Source organism: Caretta caretta, chromosome 8 (assembly GCF_965140235.1).
Source record: "Caretta caretta isolate rCarCar2 chromosome 8, rCarCar1.hap1, whole genome shotgun sequence".
NCBI classification, from domain to species: Eukaryota; Metazoa; Chordata; order Testudines; family Cheloniidae; genus Caretta; species Caretta caretta.
The window spans coordinates 20,395,450-20,415,056 of record NC_134213.1 but is presented as its reverse complement, the minus strand read 5'-3'; the positions used below and the strand labels follow the sequence as shown (position 1 = coordinate 20,415,056).

The 19,607-nt window shown below is 44.0% G+C and overlaps 1 protein-coding gene and 1 long non-coding RNA gene across 7 annotated transcripts in view; one reads left to right on the top strand and one right to left on the bottom strand.

Moving 5' to 3' along the window:
• BOD1 (biorientation of chromosomes in cell division 1) overlaps positions 1 to 17,949 on the bottom strand; it is an 80,609-nt gene extending 62,660 nt beyond the window's left edge. For 3 of the 6 annotated variants that reach the window (XM_048861214.2, XM_048861215.2, XM_048861217.2), the window contains exons 1-3: positions 17,403 to 17,949; positions 14,548 to 14,672; positions 12,089 to 12,283 (exon numbers count right to left, since the gene is read on the bottom strand). In XM_048861214.2, coding sequence (XP_048717171.2) covers positions 12,089 to 12,283; positions 14,548 to 14,672; positions 17,403 to 17,768 — 686 coding nt within the window. In that variant the 5' untranslated portion in view covers positions 17,769 to 17,949. Of the gene's footprint in view, positions 1 to 9,697; positions 10,633 to 12,083; positions 12,284 to 14,547; positions 14,673 to 17,402 lie in introns of those variants that run through there. The other 3 variants (XM_048861216.2, XM_048861218.2, XM_048861219.2) reach the window with 3 other exon arrangements.
• Positions 17,936 to 19,607, top strand: part of LOC142072962 (uncharacterized) — a 100,618-nt gene continuing 98,946 nt past the window's right edge. The window contains exon 1 of the long non-coding RNA XR_012669589.1: positions 17,936 to 18,063. This is a non-coding gene — a long non-coding RNA (uncharacterized LOC142072962). The remainder of the gene's footprint in view (positions 18,064 to 19,607) is intronic.

Sequence of the window (19,607 nt, the reverse complement as noted above, 5' to 3'; positions counted from 1 at the left end):
AATGCTGCAGGGCATGGTTGAGCTGATATGTGTGTAGGGGGTGTTTTTTAAAAAAAAAAAAAAAAAAAGGGAGTTCCTGTCGTGACCCTAGAAGGCCCTTTTTCCAATTCCATGACTGCAGAACTGGTCTGATTTGATCCTCTGCTTAAATCTTTTCTTTGTAATTCCATTTTCTTTAAAGCTTTTGTTCCTCTCTTTGCATTGCTTTATTTCTCCTTGTAAGAAATAAGATTTTGAAGTTTATTTTGGTTAATCCAGGAAAAGCTGCTTGCACTTGACTCCTGCTGAGGGAAAAGAGGGTCTGAATTCAGCTTCTGTGAAATGGCTTTGAGCAGTGCATGTACAGCAGGCAATAGAGCAATGCCACAGGGGGAAAGAAAGCAGTGGAATTCTGGATTAGCCTGAGCCCAGAATGGTGGAATTTATTGTAAGGCTGGGACTCAAAGATGTGTGGATTATAAAACTTCCAACTTCTGGACGCCCAGCTCAGCAGGAAAGCCATAAAAATGTGGCTCAAACACTTGGCATCCCGATTAATAATTTCTCAAGTCTACTCTTGCCAGGAGAGTCAGCTGGAGAAAAGAAAAGGAGGACTTGTGGCACCTTAGAGACTAACCAATTTATTTGAGCATAAGCTTTCGTGAGCTACAGCTCACTTCATCGGATGCATTCGGTGGAAAAAAGCTGGAGAAAGTTAATTAATGTACTTAACTCACTTGCTATCACTCTGATGCTCCTGGCTCAGTGGTGACCACAGCAAGACCCACCCGGGCTCAATATGGCCCGTTACACTGCAGGGCATAGCAGTTGCAGCTGAGCATGCCAGCACTTGCTCTCATTTTTATTTGTGACCGTTGTGGTCCTGTTAACACCTCCCTTCCCCCCATGCAACCCAGTGACCTTCCTTTGGCTAAAGGGAGCTGGATAGGACTCTTTTCAGAGCTCATCAGTGACCCTTCTAGATTGGGGCATCTTTTGCTTTCTGCACTTTATTCATGAGGGATGTGTCCTTTAACAGACAGCCAGTGGTTAGGGTTTCAGGCAACACCTGATACTCTGTTTGGCTGGGGCTGATAAATGCAGTCTGTTGAGACTGGTGCACAGTAATACAATCCTTTGACAAGTTTATTCGTTTATCAGGGTTGTATAACTGGGTTTCATGGTTCAGATTTGTTATCTGCGTCTCATTCTGGAGCCATAAGCTGGCACTGAATGGCATTGTAATTGAAGTTGCCAACCCAGCTTACAGGGACATGTACATGTAAAGATGATTGCACAGGGCTTGGGACAGCCAAAAGGATTAAGCCTTTAAATCTGCTGGGTCCAGAACTATTTACTGATGTAAAACATGTACTGGGCCCCACCAATGTACATTAGAAAAGGTATATACGCACCAGTATGTGTGGCATAGTACTGTACATATTTCTAGAACACCTTCCTTCTGAGGATGCCAAGGTGCTTCAAATACTAGTGCATTAAGTGTCCCAGTACCCCTGGCAGGTACATGGGTATTATTTACCCCATTTTACAGATGGCAAACAGACACAGAGCAGTGAAGTAACCTGGTCAAGGTCTCATAAGAAATTTGGGCAGAGCTAATAATACAGTAGAACCAAGTTCTCCTTCGCCTCACCTCAGACCCAAATGGCAATTCTAATTCTCAGACTGTCATCCCTGCATTTGTGGGATTCCCAAGTGAGACATATGGAAGAAGAACAAGATACTGGAATAGAGATGTGCTGTGTGGTGCTGAGAGAATTCAGCCTTTAGCTTTGCAGGGTTAGATACAAAGCAAAGGTGTGCTCCTGTAACTTAGAGTAGGGCTACTCTAGAGCTGGAAGATGTAATTACCAGCCCAAGTAGACATACCCGCACTACCTATGATCAAGCTAGCATACTAACAGCAGCAGCGTAGCCACTGCGGCCACGTGAGGGGCTAGCTGCCCAAGTACATACCTAGGGTCTTGGACAGGATTGTATTCAGGGTGGCTAGTCCATCCCGCTGCTCGAGCCGCCATGACTATGCTTCTATTTTTAGTTTGCTAGTTCAGTCAGAGCTAGTGTTGGGGGTATGCCTGCTCGAGCTGGACATTGCGCCCTCCAACTCCAATGTAAATATACCCTTCGGCGTGGTCTACACTTAAAAATTAGATCGACTTAGCTATGTCACTCTGGGGTGTGGAAAAAAATCACACCCCTGAGCACCGTAGTCAAGCCGACCTAACGCCCAGGGTAGATGCAACTAGGTTGACGAAATAATTCTTCCATCAACCTACCTACCACCACTCAGAGAGGAGGATTAACTGCAGCAATGGAAAAAAAAAACCCTTTCCATCACCTCAGGAAGCCTCTACACTGCAGCGCTGTAGCTGTCCTGTTGGAACGCCCAGGGTGTAGACATGACCTTAGCGTTCTCCTCAGTTGCTCACCATTTTTCTTCCCACCAGTGGAGAACGTTTTCCTGTTTCTTATTGTTTACTCAAGACAGTGAAAATCTTTTTTAAAGGTGAGTTGCATAGTAAAATCGAAATGTCAGTTAGGCCCAGATTCCTGTGCTGAATGTCCTTACGGACCAGGCAACAGTGGGCATTCAGCACAGAAATATGCTTTACCTGGAAATGGGCCCAAGCTGCAACATTTAGGTCAGGATCCATATCTGAATTTTGTGAAAACTTGTTTGGAACAGGGTTTTGGTTTGGCCCATTTAGATCCTAGCTGGAACCAGCTATCAAGTGCAGGGGTGTTCCAATCTGGGGACTTGTTCTGGGTTTATTTTTAAGGTTTTTCTCCCTCTACTGAATCCTCTTGGTACCTCTTGGCTCACTGCAGGTATTTCAGATACCATGGGTTGCAATAGGATGCCTACTTGTTATAGCTTCTCCTGGGATAGCATGAGCAGATCAAAGTACCAAAAGGATTTTATGCAGGTGAGGAGAAATTCAAAAAACATCAGTTCAAGCTGGTTTATGCACAGACTGGGTAGCAGGACCATTCTACACAGCAGTCAGGACTTCTCAGTTTTATTTTCTCTTTGCTGTTCACCTTACGCAACTCCTTCTATTTATTGCTAGTAGAAGTTCTGTGGCTAGCAAAATCCCTTGAGCCTAGAGAGCACTTTTCATCCATGGCTCTCCAAGCCCTACACAAAGGAGGTAAATATCATCATCCACTGGTGAAGTGACTTGTCTAACACTGGACCAGTGGCAGAGCCAGGAATAGAACGCCTGTCCCCTGGTTCCCAGGCTAGTGCTATACCCACTGAGCCACACTGGCTCTCAAGGGCTTTAGAGCCTGTCTGACATTCCTGCATGGCAGAGCAACAAGGCTGATTTTCCAAGAATGCAATTCAAGCTCCCTGCATTTTTTTAAATTGCAGCTGGTCTCCTGTGACTCGGCAGAAGTGAATACATGTGGCCAGGACAGGGGAAAGCTGAGAAGGCAGAAAATCTTTTAAGCCCCTTCACATTATTAATGTATCAGATGAAGAAATGCAGCAATTTCCTGAGACCTATTAAAGGCATTAACGTATTCATTGGAGAAAGCAAATTCAAGGTATCAAATGACTGCCCAAGAAACAGGAACATTATCAATCAGAACCTGAGAAGTTACTGTGGGAAGGAAAAGGATCATTTGATCCACTGAGGCTCATCCTCTTAATACACAGTCCAGCCCCAGGAAAGCATCAAATTGCTTCTTGAATTACATCAGCATCTTAGATTTGTCAGCCTTGCCAGACAGTTCACTGCTGACGTTACTTGCTCTCTGAGCAAATTCAACAGCATGTCAGGTCTTTGGTAAAAGCCAGACAAACACAATGGCTGACCCTAGATCAGCAGACCAGAAAATTCTGGCACAGCTAGCTCCACTTCTGATTGTGAAACAGAGAGAGGGGAATAGCGCAGAACTCATCACCTCTGAAATAAATGGGGGAAGATTTCCTTAATGTTAACTGTATTTACTGGCATTATAGCACTGAACCTATGTTTTGTCTAGTTTGCATTGGTTAATAGCAATGTAAATTGAATTAAGTCATTTTATTGGGATATACTAACTAGTCTCTGTTTCAGATGGAAAGTGCTCCCTTTTTAATGTCAGTGTTATCTCTTTGACAGGGAAATTAGGGTCCAGTTAAGAATAGGGGGGAGGGATAGCTCAGTGGTTTGAGCATTGGCCTGCTAAACCCAGGGTTGTGAGTTCAATCCTTGAGGGGGCCATTTAGGGATCTGGGGCAAAAATTGGGGATTGGCCCTGCTTCAAGCAGGGGGTTGGACTGAGGTGAGGTCCCTTCCAACCCTGATATTCTATGATAGGACTTGCCATGCCACTGGTCCATCAAGGTTAGAATCCTGTCTCCAACACTTGCCATGGACAAATGCTTAAACCAAAGGGCATTAATCCCCAGCAGTGCACTGTATCATGAAGCCATGATAATTTTCACTAGTATCTACATCACTTCCTAGTCTATCGATGACTCTCTCCCATGCTTTCCTTGTATGACTCATCAGCTTTATACCTCTATAATTTGTGGAATTGTCAGTGTCATCTTTTCCCTTGTGTATTGGCCCTGAGATGCTTTTCCTCCACGGGTTTGGGATTGAACTGAACAGGGATATCAGACATGGATGCCTTCTAATCTAAGCTTTCTCCATGTCTCACTAGGGATTCCATCTGGGCCTAGGGTCTTATTATTTTTGATTTCTTTTACAGCATTTGCCACTTCATCTGGCACAGTATGCTCCACAACATCATTTTGATGTTGCATTCCTTCTTGAGCTTTCTTCATTTAAGGTCATTCAGAATATATTTTCCATCAATCCTCTATGTGACAGTCATCAGTCAACACCATATCAGTTTCATCTTTGATTAACCTGACTTCCTTCATATCTTTGGTACTTCTGTCCCCTGGTTTCACCACTCTGTATACTACTTTTCCCCATTCTTTTTGTTCAAAGTCTTAAGTAAAGTTCTTTGAAGATCTTTGGCTTTCATTTTTGCATCTATATTCTTGGCCAATTTCTTGTATCCCTCCAGGTCTCATTTGCTTCGGTACCTAGCACCGATTTACTTCCCATCATTCAATTTATGGTTTTGAGTAGTGATCTTTTCAGTTTTTTAATAAGCTTGTGTGAATGACTGTTCCTTCATGGAAGGAGTTCTGAAAGATGAGCAGGGTATATTCCTCAACAAGGTGCCTGCAGGCCTCCCTAAATGCTGCTAGGGATTTGAACTTGTGGTTCTAGAATGCTGCAGATCCTTGTCTGTTGCATGTTTTGCTGCACTGTGACCTTCCTTTTGCGGGGGCAACACCTGAATTAATGGTTCAGGGAAGATCATCTCAGATCCAGGGGATCCAGTATAGGGAGGGGTACATTAGCCCTACCCACTTCTTGCTGTCAGCACAGGGGTGAGTGTGGTCAGAATGCAACTCTGGTACACCAGCCCAAAGACCGGTGGCTAGTGGAGGCTGACCTAACTTAGGTCATATGATTTTAAGACCAGTATGATCACCTAGTCTGATCACCTGCAGAACACAGGCCTTTCAGTAATTTCTGTAGCAAGGCCCAGATCCCCAAAGATATTTAGGTGCCAAATTCCCACTGATTTCAATTGGACTTTGTACAGAAATACTTTTTCAGGATCTAGACCCAAGCTACTTCTGTTTGAGCTATAGACTTAATCTTTTAGAAAGATTTAAAGAAGACTTCAGGTGCTGGTGCACCTACTGTTATTCAGAGATAAATTGTTCCAGTGGTTTACTACCTTCATTTAGTGCAGCTCTCAGGCCAGTGTACTGTAGAGTGGTCGCAGAAGTCATGCACATGAGTGCAGTGCAAGTGGGAGTCTTATGCCCAACTTTGCCCAGCATGGAATTTTTGGCTTATCCCAGAACGTGGCCCCATCTACCTCACACTTAGCTCATTAAGCATTTCCCTGTGGCTAGCAGCTGGCCCCAACCTCCTGCCAAATATATACCTAAAGAATGAGGTATTATTCTGCTCCTAGGAGCACCCACAAAACTAAAGTCAAATCATCATGCACTTTATGGGACCTCCTAAATATTAATGTGTTCAAAAAACTAGTTTATCCTGCTACAGGCTCCATCAAGAAGCTGGCTCAGTAAGCCCTCAGTCAGCAGGTATTTAATCTTTGGCTCCTATTTACAGGGGCACTGATAAGAACACATGCACTTCTACAAAGAAAGCATTAAGGCTGCACATGTGTGTGACCTGTTCTGCATCTGAAAGGCTGCCTGGTGACAAGCCATGTGATGGGAGAGGAAGAGTCCAGTTTTGTAAAAGCCCGAAAAAGTGCAGCATATGCAACAAGTGAAAGCATGTCCTAGTACTATGTTCACAACAATCAGAAGCCTTTCAAAAAGAGCCTAAGCTAGTGTGCTTGGGTGGCAATAATATCCCTGAAGTGTGGAAGGCTTGCAGTGGACACAAACCTCTATAAACAAAGTCCCTCCCTCTCCCCATCCTGTTTCCAGTAACTCTGTCAAACCGGTTTCACATCCCCTTTCTGAAAAGATTAATAAACAAGCTCTGCTGTGAGGCTCTTTCAAATATACAGCCCTTGTTTGCATAACAGGAAATAGGCAAAAGATTGTATCTGTTTGGGGAATTAACTCCTCCCCTCCCCTCTCGCTGGATCCCTCTTGATCAGGACTGAGGGACAGTCATGGCGGAAGCTCGTCCAGCGGCCACGAACCTGCCATGGATAGATTTTGCTTTGAATAATGCAGCACCTTTCCCCGGCTCATCATAAAGAGGAAGCACACAGAACAGTAGAATTCTAGTTTGTTTTATATACCAGATGTAGTCCCCCTTCACTGCCTCAGAACTACCAGATGTAGTCCCCTTCACTGCTAGTTTCCAACTGAGTGTAGTTTTAAGTTTGATAAGACCGTCTCCCGTCAAGCATCTTATTTAATGGGAGGGCAGGAAGAGTTCTAGGGGCTGTTGTTTAGGGACGGAGGTAGCCGATGTCAGACGCCTTAGATGACCTAATTGTCCCCATCAAGACAAGGAGGAAACTAACTAGACTTTTTAACATGAGTATTAAAATGACTGACAGTACATGCTGCTTTCTCCATCACACAGAACTTAAGAACTCCTTCTCCAAACAGTATCCTAGTCTATGCCTTGTGCCAGACAAACTTCAACTCCAAGTATTAAATTTCTTCCAGTTGTATAACAGCAGAATTTCACACTTGCATTTGGTGCCCATAGAAAAGCTTTTTATACTAGACCTATTTAATATATCCTGAATTGTGTTTTTCCCCTGAAAAATGAGTTCTGTTAGAGACCAGCAGTCTTAACCACTCTCAGTGAGCTGAGTGACTGAGTTTGAGAGGTAACCTAGTCAAAGAGCTAGGGCATTGGACTGGGGCTCAGAAGACCTGGATCTGAGTCCTAGTTTGGCTAATGAGCTGCTGTTTGACCTTGGGCAAATCACTTTGCCCCTTTCTCCTTGCTCTCACTGTTTGTGATGGGTCCCTGTGCAGTACTTCTGAGAGATACTTGAAAACATTGGTTGAATAGAGTGCAATACCCCTATTTCTCAATTGTGGAAAACACAACACTTCAATTTTCATGGAAGCGGGGATGCTAATGATGCAACAATTGCAAGACTTCAGTTGCTCAAACACTGAAAAGCCTAAAAATGCACCAGAGCTGATGAACACCTCTGCAGCAAGCTAAGTATAGCAACAGCTTTTCATAAGATGACAATGAAACCTTCCTCATGCTTTCACTGGTAAGGTGTAGTCTCTAAAAGGTGCAATATTTTAATTAAAATCTAACCAAGTTTATAAACTAGAACCATTCAGCCTGCTTTCCTTTAGTGGTAATTCAGTGAAGGTCTTAGCACTGCATAATACTGTGCAACACACAGGCTTAAAGATAGTTTTAACATGCTTTAGGGTTTTCTTGGTGAAAATGCTTCATGTTTTGTACTCTTTGCAACCCAAGTATGGTCTGTAGTTTTTATTCCCAGCTGTTGTATTATAACTAAAATGGTAGTACTGTGGTTCACAGTAGGCCTAAGTCCTCAATTTCTCCATAAAGAGGTCAGTGACGGGCCTGGAAAGTAGAGCCCTTTAAGCTTTAGTGTTCAATGTTAAATGATTAAGCCAACACATAGGGAAAAACCTTTTCCCTTTCTCCCCATCCCTCAACAATAATAAGGCATTCTTTTCACATGCTGACAGCTCCCAACACAGAAAGAAGTGAGAGTTTTCAGTGGCAGGAGGAGGTGAGCAAGAGTGTTCCTACTTCAAAAGTTACAGAAACAAACCAGCTCCACTTAGGTTGTCATTTTCATGAGTGCTGAGCACTCACTTCCTACCGGTTTCAGGTAACATTTCAGCTGCTAAGCACTAAGGCCTGGTCTACACTGGTGTGAGGGGGATGGATTGATTTAAGTTACACAACTTCAGCTGTGTGAATAATGTAGCTGAAGTCGATGTAGTTAGATCTACTTACTGCAGGGTCTTCACTGCTGTAAGTTGACAGCTGATGCTCTCCCATAGACTCCGCCCATGCCTCTTGCCCTGGTGGAGTACCAGAGTCAAAGGGAGAGCGCTTGGTGGTCAATTTATCGATTTGATTGCTGCCCATCGATCCAGCAGGTAACGTAGACAAGCCCTAAGACAACAATCTAAGCAGATCTTTGCCACCACCATTAATACTCTTTCCATAGCACCCAAATGCCTCTTCAGCTCTGTTGAAAAACCTGACTCTGATGACACTCAAAGCTAGATCAGGGAACCTGAGGTCAGTCTACATGCATCACCTGCACAAGCACCTGTCCTGCCAGAGTTTGCCTGTGGAAGGGCCCCCTTGGAATAAGAATGGGGGTAGAAGGGCTGTTTGGTAATAAGGACGGGTGTATATCTCCTGCCTGGGGGTAAAGTTTTACAACAGAGGGCACACACAAGTTTTCCCACCCCAGTAAGGGCTTGTAGAAGCCCAGGCCTAGAACATAAGTTTGGGGAGGGCACAAGGTACCAAGTACTAATACAAATGAAGGACAATGCCTCCTGCAATAACCATAGAAAAGGATTTGCAAAGTTTAGGCTTGAGCACCAATTTCCTTTTTCACCCCAACTGAGTTTAAGTTTCCATTTTGGATAGGACACTGAACTGGTTGTGAGGAATACTATTCTCTGTGTAATACAATGGCATATAGAGCCTCTCAGTTACATGAGATGTATGAAGCGCATCCACTCTGAATAATTTGGACACTGAAGTCTTCTACAGTTACATTCACAGGCATTTTTTCCTCTCAAACATGACCATGTTGTTCAGAAAACGAAAGGCCCCTATTTCACATTTATTCAAGATGCATTTTTACAGAGGTTGCCAACAGCACTAGTTTGATTCTTCTGGTGAATTTTATCTTCAGAAGCCCTCACAGTGAAGCACAGAAAAGGATATTAAAGAAAACTCAGGTTTCTCCCAGCGATTTGCAAGTGGTGTTTTACAGTAAGGAAAGGAATAACTCAAATCAAGATCTCCTTCAGTGTATCCCAGTTCATGGTAGATTCTGGAATGTTATGTTGTAAACAGGAGAAATGATTAGGTTAGAAGTGTAGTATAATGGTTAGAGCATGGTTTAGGGGTAATGACTGACTTCTGATACAATCTTTAATCTTCTCTGAGCAGATTCCTAAAAAAATATGAAATCACCAAAATAGGCTTTTTCAACTTTTTATTATAAAAGATCAAGACATGTGCTAGCAGAATACTTGATCACATTCCCGACTTGATGGCCTTCCCAGAGACCTTCTGCCTTTAAGCATGAAAACCTGAACATTATTGTGGGTGAGAACTCCTTCAAGTTAAAACACAAGTGTCAGATTCTTCACCCACTCATAGTCCCTGCTTCCAAAGTCTCCCTGGGAAATAAGAGCTATGACTAAGTCAGATATTATTCACATAGCTAAATTTAAACACTAGTTTCCAGAAATCTACTAGAAATTGGTCTCCAAGTATCTCTGGATAACTGACACTGAAGAGTTCTTTCCAGTTGTTTTAATCCGGAACATCCTCTTTTCAAGACAGGCACTGATATAGCAACAAATTCAATTTGGCATCCAATGCTGAATAATTCTTTATGCAGTAAACAAGCATGAAGCTATAAAACTTATTGACCATTTCTCCTCTGATCCAAATCAAACTTTTTAAAATAAATCTCATGATAGCTGCCTTCCAGGAACTATGCAAAAAACTACGCAAAAAACTACGTTCAGAGGCTCATAAACATCTTACATACTTTTCTTCTTCCTTCTCCTAACCTTAACAAGTCATACTAGTATCACATCCAAACCCTTTCTTAGCTCCTCCATGCAAGAGATATTTGATCCCCTCCACCCCCAATGCATGATCAGCAAGGACACATGATTCTTTCTGGATTTCTATCAATAGCAAAACAAGCTTCATGATGAGCCTATCCACATTAGGCACTCTGGGTGCATGTGAATTTTACTAATGCTCTCCTCAGTTCTGGTATCATGATCAATCTTCATTAGCAGACTGTAGTCTCGTGTCAAATGGAATAAACAGTCCATTCCCAATCTAACCAAACTTGTATTTTGCAACTGCAGCTGTTTTTAGTACCAGGAACACACTGTAAAAGAAAAAAGTTTACAGGATTCTATCTTTCAGAGTAAATGTAGTTGAATAAAAAGTCTTATCAAGTTAAACAGCAGCACTTGGAGAGTTCAAGATTCGCAAATTCACATTAAGCCAGAAACACGACAGGGTGAAGTAGGACATTGGTGAGGCAGCATACTACATACAACTGAGCTAACGCAAGCTGGACAGTGGAAGTTAAGCTTGTGTGTCACAACTTTAATTCAGATTGGTCAATTTCTCTAAATTCTGCTGCTATCCGGGAAGCTACTGCCACCAGCATTCAACAAAAGAATGGATTAATGATGAATACAGTAGGTCATGTTATTTGTTGGCCCTTATGAATATAACATTTACTGTAGGACCAAGATAATTTTTCCCTTTGAAAAGCATTAGCAGAGAGCAATTAGAAAGCATTTTAATTTCCTTCTGCATAATGCCACTATGAATTTCCCTACACTCCAAGTTTCAGACTGAAACATTTTGCTCCAGAAAAGTACCTCAGCCACCTATAATGGGAGCTTTCAGAGGACCTGAACAGTCAATTCAGACGTGTTAAAAGGCAAGTTCTTTGACAGAGATAGGGTAAACAGTTGTGTGTGTTAAGATGCAGAAGTATTTTTTTTTTTTTTAAATAGCCCTATGAAGAGCATCACTTGAAAGGTTTATTTTAATCCCTAAAGCCAGAGCAAACTCATATCCAACACAGAACTTCCTCAGTTTCTAGCTGGAAAAATATAAGTTGTTCAGCTGTAAATCAGTCCATGCTGTCAAGTTTTGAAGAAGCCGTTATTCACTTCAGAGGACACTAACCTCTGCATCAATCTTTTTCTAGTACTAGCAAACTGTTAGAGAAACAAACTCAAACTTAAGTTCCACTGAAGAAACCAATCTGCATATTTGTCCTTAGCTCAATTTTTGCTTGTATTTCAGCACTTCTTACTTTTTAATCCACTGGAAATTTATTCACTCAATTCAATTTTTGCAGTTCTCACAACCTGCTTTTAAAGGACCAAAGTCCTTTTAGATCATTGTTCCAAAACCAGCCCTGAAAGCATAGCTGCTGGCCAGAGTGTTCCTCCCTAGTCCTAGATAATCATATTGCATCATCCTTATCTCCGATTCGGTTATGCTTTCAGCAGCCACTTAGTATAGCTGCTAGATGTTTTAGCAAAAAGATGATGATCAGAAAGAAAACCTTTAGCCAGGTAGAATACCACAACCAGTTTTCCAGTGGTACAAGGTCTGCATTTCTGACTTAAGGTTTGTAAACTGTAGGATTACAGAACTGTCTAGTTCTTTCTTCTAGTAGTGTTTTTGATACCAAACCAGGACAGAATATCAGGGTCCTGGCCCGCTGGCCAGTGTAGTTTGTTCCCTATTTAATGCTGTACAAACTAGGGTTTGCTAACTAGGAGTGAGTGGGAAGGTGCAATGATACAAGACCTTACGAGGCATCTTGGGATGGAGCAGGAGGATCCTGATTCTCAGGCTCTGGTGGAAGAGCTGGCACAGTTTCCTCTTTCTTTTGCGCAGCCAGGAACTCATGAATCGCTTTCTCTATCTGCGGCCTGAAGATGTGGTTTAGTTTTGGATCCACCACCTGAGAAATAATTCTGTCCACTCCAGCTTCCAGCATCCCTGACCTTGGGCAAAGACAAAGGAGTCATTGAGCTACTCTGAGCAACTTCCCCTCTACTCCCATTGGGAACTCTCCAGAGCCCTCATGTCAGCTGCAATTAGCATTAATATGGTGAGAGCTGCTTGGTAGCTCCTTCAGGAGGGAGGTGTTCCAGTCACCACACACAAACCAGGACATTTCCACCTATCAATTTTTCTATTCCCCCTGCAGTCTTCACAACTGACATCTGGTCTCCCAGGTACTGAAACGAAATACTGGATGGGAGCCACTTCAGGAGTGCTCATGCTGAAATGAGTTCAGAGGAGCAAACAAAAACTTGCTTTGGCACAAACAAGGCAAACAAAATGTATGAGGAGGAGAGCAGGTGAGAGTGATTTTTTTGGGGGGGCTAACAATCCACATTGAGAAGAGGCCTTTACCCCAATATCATTACCATCACCTGCTCCTTGAAACATCCAGTCTAGGCAGGTACTTTTTGTAAGAAAAAAACCAAACAAATGCATATAGCACAAAACATAAGGAGTTTTTTTGGAAACGAGGGCTGGTAACTGAAGTGACTTATTGCTTCAGCAGCTGCGTCAGAATCTTGGACTGTTGGACATGGGCAGTCTGGGTTTAAGTCATGTCTGCAAGAGACCAGGGGAGGGGAAACAGAGACATTGCCTAGCATTTGGAAAACCAGCCGCAAGACTAACACGGTGGTGAATGTTCATGAGTGAATGTTCATGACCACATCCACTGTTTAAGGTCATGTGGACATCAAATAAAGTCTAATATAGTTAGATGAATGTGTGTACTTTTATCCAATGAGGGATAGGGACACGTAAACATCTTTGCACATTTCAACTCTATCCTATTCTTGCAGCCTTCATAGTAACTTGAGTACTCTAAACCCTTAATCCTTGTGTAGTTATTGCCTATACCAGTAGTTCACCTAACTGTTTAAAAGGGAGCAAAGTTTATTTTAATCATAAGCTCCCTGGTGTGTAACACTGTACAAATGCCATTCTACCCTAGTGAAAAGACTAATAAGTCTTACTCTAGTACTATTAATCCATTACTGTCAGTTTCTGATTGTTGGCCACACTTCTCTGTTGTTGTTGCTGTATTTTGCACACAAGCCCCTTCAAGCAATACTGTGAAACGCAAAAATCAGTATATCTAGTTAACTTCTACCCTGATCTCAGGGTCATTAGGGCAAGTAACAATCCTCACTGATTAGGCCAAACAGTTTGTATGTGAAGTAGACATCTGTAGTTCCTGCTACTTGCACTGAAATTCTAATTTTGCTTCATGCAAGACACTTACTGCTGTATGTTTATTTTCTTTTTGAACTTAAAAGCTTCCGTCTCCATTTCCCTGATTCTTCTCTGCCCTTGCCCTACTATCTATTTCCAACACCCCTCCTCCCCCCCACCCCACACCTCCACTTTACTGAGGTGCTACCTAGGCACCAGTTTCAGACACCAGAGTCTCAGGAGAAATCCACAAGTTAAAGCTTTTTTCTAAACTGTGTGTGCATGTTTCCATAAAACTGAACATGGCCTCCCTGAAAACACTGGAGTTTACTCAATAAGTTTGCCAGTGGCACAAGTTGCAGAGTAAACTGGAATAGCAGGAGGAGTTAGTAAGCCTAGTACTCCATGGACGTGTTTGTTTTGTTTGTATTAAATGCATAAAAAACAACCAACCAACTCCAAGCAAAAAAACCCTGTGGCTTTAATGTCCTCTCTACTTGTGCCAACAGTGCCATCTCCTGGATGGAATCGGACTAGCCTAAATTTGATTACTGCCCACTAGTGGCTGGAGGTTTGCAAAGAACAGAAGTATGAGCTTCTGAGACCTAATAAGAGATCCTTCTTTTGCTTAAGTGATAGATGCCTGTTTCTGAAGCAGAAGACCACAAGTTCGGTTCCACACCTCATATGCAGCTTAGCTAGCAACCATCGTGTTATCTGTATGATGCAACGCTTTGGTAGAGAATGCTTCACTTCAACAGCATATTCAACACCTCAACGGATGTTGACTATAACCCTACTCTGGGAAACTGCCTGTTTGTCCTCAAGGAACATTGCGGTGATGTGAGTTAACTCAAACTGCATTCACCTGCTATAGTGAAATCTGGGAGGGCACAGAGGACAAAGCAGGTTGAATTCAACCCTTAGTTGTCCAAATGCACTTAGCCAGTTAGGGCAATGATATGGGACTCTTACAGTTTTCATCTATCAAAAAACATTCCTATCAATTTACTGAATGCTGCTTACTTACTGAATCACACTCTGTCTCAGACCATTTCGTAACTGGTTTTTGTTCATTGTTGGGTTCCACTCCTGTTTGTCCAGATGGGTAGATACAAAGTTGTCCACTTTCTGCCTCAGATTTTGGTAGGCTGGCTTAAAAAAAAAATCCAGCTTAACTAAAAGATCTTGAAACAATTCCCTGCAAGAATGCTTCATAATACATCTTTTGTGGTCTATTACTATTTCATTTAACAGTTTTGTCCTTTATAGAGAGACAAGGTTGGTGAGGTAATATCTTTTATTGGACCAACTTCTGTAGGAGAGACAAAAGCTTTCAAGCTACACAGAGTAGTTCTTCAGGTCTGGGAAAAGTACTCAGTGTCACAGCTAAATACAAGGTAGCACAGATTGTTTACCATAAGTAAACACACATTATAAGGGACCCTTCAAGGTGAAGTGGCCTGTTAACACCACTGCAGTCAAAGGACAAAAAAAAGAGGAGTTACTAGATTAGATTGTTGTAATAAGTCATAAATCCTGTGTCTTCGTTAAGAACAGCTTTTTAGTCTAGCAGAGTTATGAATTTAAGCTCCTAGGCTTGTCTTTTGAAGGTGTTGGGCAGGTCTCCTTCATTGTATTTTTTCTGAACAAAAGTAAGTTTATTTTACTCAAGAGTACAAAATGGTGATTGCAAAGAGCAGTTTCTAGATGGTACTATCAATATATTATAATTGCAAAAGCTGGACACGTGTTTTGCAACTGTCTGCTTCCAAGTCGCTGAAGGGAATGCAAATTGCCTGTGCATGCAAGAGATATTTAAGCAGGTTTCTTGTTAGATTTCCAACCAACATAAAATTCCTATGAGACATTTTAACCAAATATAATTAACATTAGTATAAAGAAAGATGTGCTTACTGTAACACTTTAACACTGGAACTTGAGAGCTGGGAAAGTGGGGGATGAAGGTGCGGTTTTGTTAAATGCTCTGTAATTCTACCTTTTCCTGTTCCTCAGAAGTTAGGACACGGTCATGTTACTGTGTAGGGGAAACGCCAGTTACTAGTGTGGTGCAAGGAGAGGGCAAAAAGGTGGCAAATGTCTTATAGCAAGACCAGAATCACCATAACAAGAGACAGCATCAAAAATTACAATACCCGTGACAATATGCTATGGAGGCCAGTTCAAATTCTATTTAGGTCTATTGTGACTGAAAGCTGTTCTCATCAGATAGGTGGCTGTTCCACGGTCTAATGCAGAATCTTGTGATGGTTTCAGACACACCAGGAGCAGATAGGTTATCAATATTGATGCTCTAGGTGGAATTAGGTGGGAAATCAAAACTTCTATTCAAGACTTTCCCACTCCAACGTTGGTCCTTCTGGCTTAAGAAAGCTTGCACTGTTGCTGTACCTGTCTGTCATCTTTGAATTCTAGTACACATTTTTTAATAAGCAGAAAAGGGATCGGTGTTCTTAAATAGGATACCTTAGGCAGATGACTCTAGAGTACATTTGTCAGGAAGGCTATAACTTAACATTTCAGCAAGAATAGTAGCAATTGTCAAAACAAACAAGTGACATCACTGCAAAAGCAGATAGTTGGTTACAAAAGTTTAAAGATATTTTTTCATTTTAAGTAGCACTTCGTTAAAAAATCCTGAATACTTTACAAGCTATGCACACACGGGAGTCACTTCCCCCACTGGCAAAGTGCAGGTGCCTATAGGCTGGAACAAGACAGTTATTTAGAAATGCTGCAATGGTTTAGGACAGGAAGGGAAGCCCACATTCTGCTGAAGCCTCAGGCAAAGCTTAGGAAGGCAGAAAGTTATCAATCACCCTGTGAGGGTAATAAGACAGTGGGGATTGCACCCAACTCCTGCAAGAGGACTTCGACTGACAGAAGTCCTGACCAGTGGCAGTTTTGTGTTTCATCCAAGTGAAGGCCAACCCTGTAGCTTTGGTGTCCCCTACTTCTGCACCACAGTCAGAAAGGACTTAGGGAATAGTGACTTTTACTGAATTACCAATAGTGCTTTCCATGGTCTTTCAGGAAGACCCTGGCCACAGAAATTGGAAGGGCATATGCAGGAGTCAGAAAAAGAACACAAGAGGGGGAAACCTTGTGCCCTCACAGGATAGACAATGATACAAAAATGGAAAACTGAAAAGCCCCATATTCTTCTCTGTATCATCTTCTAGACTCCATGAACCACTCATATATTTATAGTTTGGGTCACTCTTCTTGGCTGGAGCAGCTGGGGCCCAGAGGACCACATCTGCAGAACCAAGACATGAGAATGCCCACAAAATCTTAAGGCAAGGCAGGCCTGTGCCCTGGGCTAGGGCCATGCATGTGCCCTGCTCCCCACAAAGGGAAACCAGGTTTGAGACAGATCTAGGCTCCCCAAAATAAAGCTAGAGCATACAATGAAGTGGGTGGCTGAAGCAGAACCCCTTTCAGGATAGAGTCTGGAAACCAGTAGACGATGGTCAGATAAGAGACCAGAACTTGGGGATTGCTGTTTGAAAGAGGAAGGTGAGGAGATACCCAGACCCTCATACCCATGTCAGCCAAGCAATCAAGTAGCGACTGCAAGTAGGAGTCGTGGGTGGGGAGAAGTCCCTATCATCCTGTTGCCCATGTTAGCAAAGCAGTCCCAGCAGAGCCGCTGGAGCCTGAGCAAGGGCCAGAGGGCGCCCAGGTGACTAGGTTCCGAGAAGCAGGAGGGTACCCGGCTGAGAAGCGTGGCCCGGGTGCCCCCGTCGGCCAGGCGGTCCAGGGGGGAACCAGGCCCAATGCCCAGGTATCCCCGTCGGAAGACCACTCCCCGGGCAAGTAGCCGGGGGATGCGCTGGTGGGGCCGGGCCCCTGCAGCGGTACCTTGGTGTCCACGTCGGCCAGGCAGTCCCGGCGGAAGCCGTCGAAGAGGCCGCGGCTCTTGAGTTGTTCCACGATGAGCGCGATGAGCTGCGCGTCCCCGGGGGGCAGCGAGGCCGGGTCGGTGGCGCCGGGCCCCGCCCCCGCAGCCGCTCCCCCAGGCCCCGCCGCTCCCCCAGCTCCAGGGCCGCCGCCGCCTCCCCCGCCTGGGGCAGCACCGCCGGCACCGCCGCTCTCCGACATGCCCCACACCTGGTACCCGGCGCAGCCAGGACCCCGCAGCCGCTGCTCCCAGCCCACCCGGTGCCACCGGCACCGCTGCCGTCGCCGACGGCGCGCCACATTCTGCGTAGATCCGTTCCGCTGCATTATGGGAAAGGAAGTCCTTCTCCCGGCACGCCTCTTATAGGACTTGAGCCATTGCTCCGCGTAAAGAAACTACGACTCCCAGCGTGCTCCGCGGCGCCAGCCCGGAAGGCCGTGGGGCGCGGCAGGCTGGGCGTTGCATTCTGGGAATTGTCGTTTTTGTACCTCCATGTGCGTGGAGGCTTCGGCGGCTCCCGGCCCTTGCCTGCGCCCGCGGGGGGAGGGGAAGGGCCGCGTGCGCGGGCCGGGCTCAGCTCAGCGGAGCTGCCTGAGTTCTGCTCCCGGAGACCCGGCTCAGGTATTTATACGGCCCCTGCCCCGGCAGCGCCCGCGCGCCGCTCACTCGTGTAGCTCCCTCAGAGCCCCGTGAGGCGAGCCCCGGCTTGCCCCGGCGGGGGACTGTGACGGAGCAGGGCGGCGAGCCCGGTGCCGCAGGCACGAGGGCACCCTTCCTCCCACTGTGCCGCCGGGTCAGTCGCGCCTCTGCCGGCTTCGGGGGAAGCTCGTGCGGCGCCCGTCCCGAAAGCGCGTTGTCCTGGCAGATGTTACCGAGCTGCGGGACCGCAAGCCCCGGTGGCCCCCGTGCCATGTGCCCGACGCAGTCGGAGTGGTGGTGAATCAGGCTGATCGCTAGCAGCACCGGAAACTTGACAGGTCGCCGCCCGGGACAGCCCCCCCAGTAGACTAGGATGGAGTGTACTACACGTATTTGGCCACCGGGGGAGGCTGTGCCCTTGGCAATCGCCCTCGGTTGAACGGCAGGAAAGTTGACAAGAGGGCCGCAGGATTGTAGTGTTGAGATTATTTTTGATCGTGCATTAAAATATTTGGGATAAAGAATATTTTTTCTTTTAAGTATCTGTTATTGTTTCGCTGTCCTTAAGTGGAACATGCAGACCCTTTGATCCCTGGATGTCCATCAAGGTTCTCTGTTTCCGGACAGCGTCCCAGAATTCGCTGAAGAAACATGCTGATTTGTCATTTATTTTAGTACGCTCCTCAGTGACTCAAAGAGGTAATCCCCTGCCTTGTAACAGCAATAACACAGTCTGTTTTCCTCCTATATGTCTCTCTAATAGTGGAAGACTACCCCATCACTAAGTGCTGTAGTCAATGCTACCATCTACATCAAGATCTAATAGTTCCTGCATTTAAGGTGTAGCCCTAATAATCAGAACTATTTTTGTAGGTTTAGTTTTAGGGGAAAATTCTGTTCTGAGGAACACTAATGTAAATCCAGAGTACATTTATTAACTTTAATGGAGTTACTCTGGATTTACATTAGGGCTGTCAAGCGATTAAAAAAATTAATCACAATTAATCATGCAATTAAAAAAATAATCGTGATTAATCGCACCGTTAAACAATAATAGAATATCATTTATTTAAGTATTTTCAAATATATTTATTTCAATTACAACACAGAATACAAAGTGTACAATGTTCACTTTATTTTTGATTACAAATATTTGCACTGTAAAAAAACAAATAAATAGTATATTTCAATCAACACCTAATAAAAGTATTGTAGTACAATCTCTTTGTAATGAAAGTTGAACTTACAAATGTAGAATTATGTACAAAAAATAACTGCATTCAAAAATAAAACAATGTAAAACTTTAGGATCTACAAGTCTACTCGGTCCTACTTCAGCCAATCGCTCAGACAAATAAGTTTCATTACAATTTGCAGGAGATAATGCTGCCCGCTTCTTGTTTACAATGTCACCTGAAAGTGAGAACAGACTTTTGCATGGCACTGTTGTAGTCGGCATCACACGATATTTACGTGCCAGATGCGCTAAAGAGTCATATGTCTCTTCATGCTTAAACCACCATTCC